The sequence below is a fragment of the Phaethon lepturus genome, unplaced genomic scaffold (assembly GCF_000687285.1).
Source record: "Phaethon lepturus isolate BGI_N335 unplaced genomic scaffold, ASM68728v1 scaffold57310, whole genome shotgun sequence".
Lineage (NCBI taxonomy): Eukaryota > Metazoa > Chordata > Aves > Phaethontiformes > Phaethontidae > Phaethon > Phaethon lepturus.
In genome coordinates this window covers 7,126-10,017 of record NW_010512326.1, presented here as the reverse complement: position 1 = coordinate 10,017, position 2,892 = coordinate 7,126, and the positions used below count along the sequence as shown (strand labels likewise).

General features: G+C 48.5%; 1 protein-coding gene across 1 annotated transcript; it reads right to left on the bottom strand.

The window, feature by feature from the left end:
* Positions 1 to 272: 272 nt before the first annotated feature.
* On the bottom strand, positions 273 to 2,157 carry OAF (OAF homolog (Drosophila); the record flags this gene model as incomplete). The annotated part of the gene is made up of 3 exons (XM_010286337.1): positions 273 to 754; positions 1,244 to 1,424; positions 1,986 to 2,157. Coding segments are annotated over 3 exons (628 nt in total), but the record flags the coding sequence as incomplete, so codon positions are not given.
* Positions 2,158 to 2,892: the final 735 nt, after the last annotated feature.

Genomic DNA, 2,892 nt, shown 5'->3' with positions numbered 1-2,892 from the left:
GGTGAAGACAGTGAAAGGGCTTCTCCGGTGGCAGACATGTTTGACAACCCAGTCATCAAGACCATTTCTCTCCCTGCCCTGACCACTCATCAGGATGCTCGAGGCCAATAACTGATCAGAGCTGCCCTCCTTCACATTTGCTAACTCCAAGGCACGACAAAACACACCCCTCCTGGTGCTTCACCCCAGAAACCTGCATCTCCTGCTTCTTCCAGAAAGCCGGATCTCCTGGCAGTTGGCAGAAGAGCATCAGCATGCAGTGAGCTGAGTCCGCTTATCACAGTATGAGGCAGCATCAGGTGGGGAGGGAGTCACAGAGGGCCAGAAGGAAAGGCACACACACACAGCTCCCCTGGTCCAAGGCACCGCTGAGAACCGTATTCCTTCTTTGGAGCAGCCAGCTCCAGGAGGCCCTTAGCATCATAAATGGTGGCAGGAGGCAGATGAGCTGCCCCTTGAAAAGGTCTGGCCTGGCTCTGCTAGGTCTCTTCATCCCAGAGACATAGCTGCTTCTGCGGCACATAGTAATCAAAGGTGTAGCCCTTCTGGCAGCTGCGGATGCCACATTTGTATGAAGAAACCTTGCCCCCAGCATCACGACTCTTGCAGTACTTCAGCATACACGGGTACCACTCGATGCTCAGTGAGTAGCTGCAAATGCAGGGTTTCCAGCGGTCTGCACACAGCTTGCAACGCTGCAGGTCAGGTAGGTCAGATGTCTGTGGCAGGACCTCGAACATGGAACCATCCACCCCTGCAGGAGAAAACAGAGAGACATTGCTCAGTGCGCTGCCTAAAGGCAAGCCCAAAGCAGAGAGCCACCAAAGCAAGCGTCGTGCTCTCTGCACAGTCTCCAAGGCATTTCCAGGAGCTGTTTGGACAGAACGAGTCTGAATAGGAACCAGGGGAGAAAAGGTCCTGGGGAAAATAAGCCAAAAGATACACAGAGTGTGTAAAGAACATATTTCTTTTGGGCGATGGACCAGGTAAAAGGTTATATTGAAAATACCTGTCTAATTAGATTCACTAAGAGAGCATCACCAAAAGAAGTCATGTATGCTAACAAATAAACCGATGCAATGTGATGTGCAAGCAAGCAATATACACACTTTATCCACCTTACAGACAGCCAACGAGAAGCCAAAATGATCTGTGCTGATCACTAGAAACCTGGCAGGACAGATCACAGCAGAGTGCCAACTTGCTGACAGGAACGGTTCCAACCAAACCGAAGGAAACTGACCTTTCTCCAGCCAAAATTTGACATCTTCTTCTCGGGTGTAAATTGCTTCTTTGGCCTCTGCACAGACATTGTGGATGTGAGAGCTCAGCTGGGCCCCCTTGCTGAAGTTCACAGCTACATCCATGCTGAGATGCTCCAGGCCCCGCACCTCCTCAGCCTGCCGCACTGTCCTGGGATTTTTCTGCAGAGGAAGAAATAATGAAAACTTGAACCCTGGTTGCAACAAATTATCCCTTATAGTATGTAATGATTTAATGCCAACATAAGATGATGCGCAAATGGATGTTCCTCAGTAAACACACCTGCATCCTATCTGGAAGGCACTTATAAAACTTCTTGTTGATGCTAAAACTGATGATAGTTTATCACTGCTCGGATTTGACTGTGATTGTTTATCAATGCTTTGCCATGATGGACGGTCCCAAATCAGTACTTAATTCATTGGGCAATGTGGAGCAGGGATTTTCACTGCGATTATTCTAGCCATCCACTTACCTTTTGATACAGGCTAGGCTGAACTAAATCATGCCGCCTTCTAGTTTATTAGAGATCGGATCAATACTATTGATGAACTGAGTTTAATACCAAGTCCCTCAAACGGGGAGGGTGGTCAAAGGTGAGTCTAATAGCTGAACAATCAGGCAGCTGCCTGGCAAGAGTGTCCAGGCAGGACAGCTCTAAGAAACCCTGGGTGGACTGGAGGGTGAGCTGGCACTGAAGCCAGCTGCAGGGTGCCTCTCACCTGCCGCAGCTTTGCCATGGACTCGCTGGGGATGATCTCGTTGCGGTGAAGCCGCGTGATGAAGCAGAGTGCTTGGAACTGGCTCTGGCCCCTCTCCAGCTCCCCTAGGATTAAGGCACGGAAGATTTTCACCTCCTGACGAAGAGATAAATAAACAGTGAGAGTCACAGACCTTTGGCATGAGTGGGGTGAACCGAGAAGTCAGGGTCAAAGAGAAAGGCTCCAGCCAAAAGAACAAAGTCAAAGGTCTCATACTTCTGCTACCTGAGCACAGGGGTGTAGTCCCAGGTTCAATCCCACCCAAAACCCTGCAGCATAATAACTGGTGTCTGTGAAGAAGTAAGGGTTTTCGCAATCCCACTGTGGCAAGGACAAATTGCTGCCAAGTCACATCACACAGCCATGGCTCCCTCAAACAACAGCTGGGGGTTTCTGTCCTTTACCAAGAAGGGAGGCGAGCCTCCAAGAAGTCTCGTTTTGTTTTGTTAAATAAATACTGGATATCCATTATCTCCATGCATTACTTAGGGCAGGCAGCCCCAAATTTCGTCTGCTGCCTTCCCTCACTTGCTTCTGAGCAACTGGTATCCTGAAGAGCAAATTATTAATTTCTGAACCCAACAGTATGTGGAACAGAAATGAAAGTCAAATTGTTAAAGCCAGAAGGAACTCATTATGATCAGCTGCAGCTGACCTTCTTTTCTGCCTGGGTCAATAATTCTGGCATTTTCTGTATAGGGCTTCTGTCATGGATTGTAGCCCATCTCCAAAACCAGCTCAGAAACCAGTCATAGTTACCTCCATGTAGACTCATAGAATACCTTGTTCAATAGCAAAACCTCCCTATATCCTGTTCTGGTGTAAATTCCTATGCAGCTATCAATTCAGCTGGCTTCTGGCTTCAGGG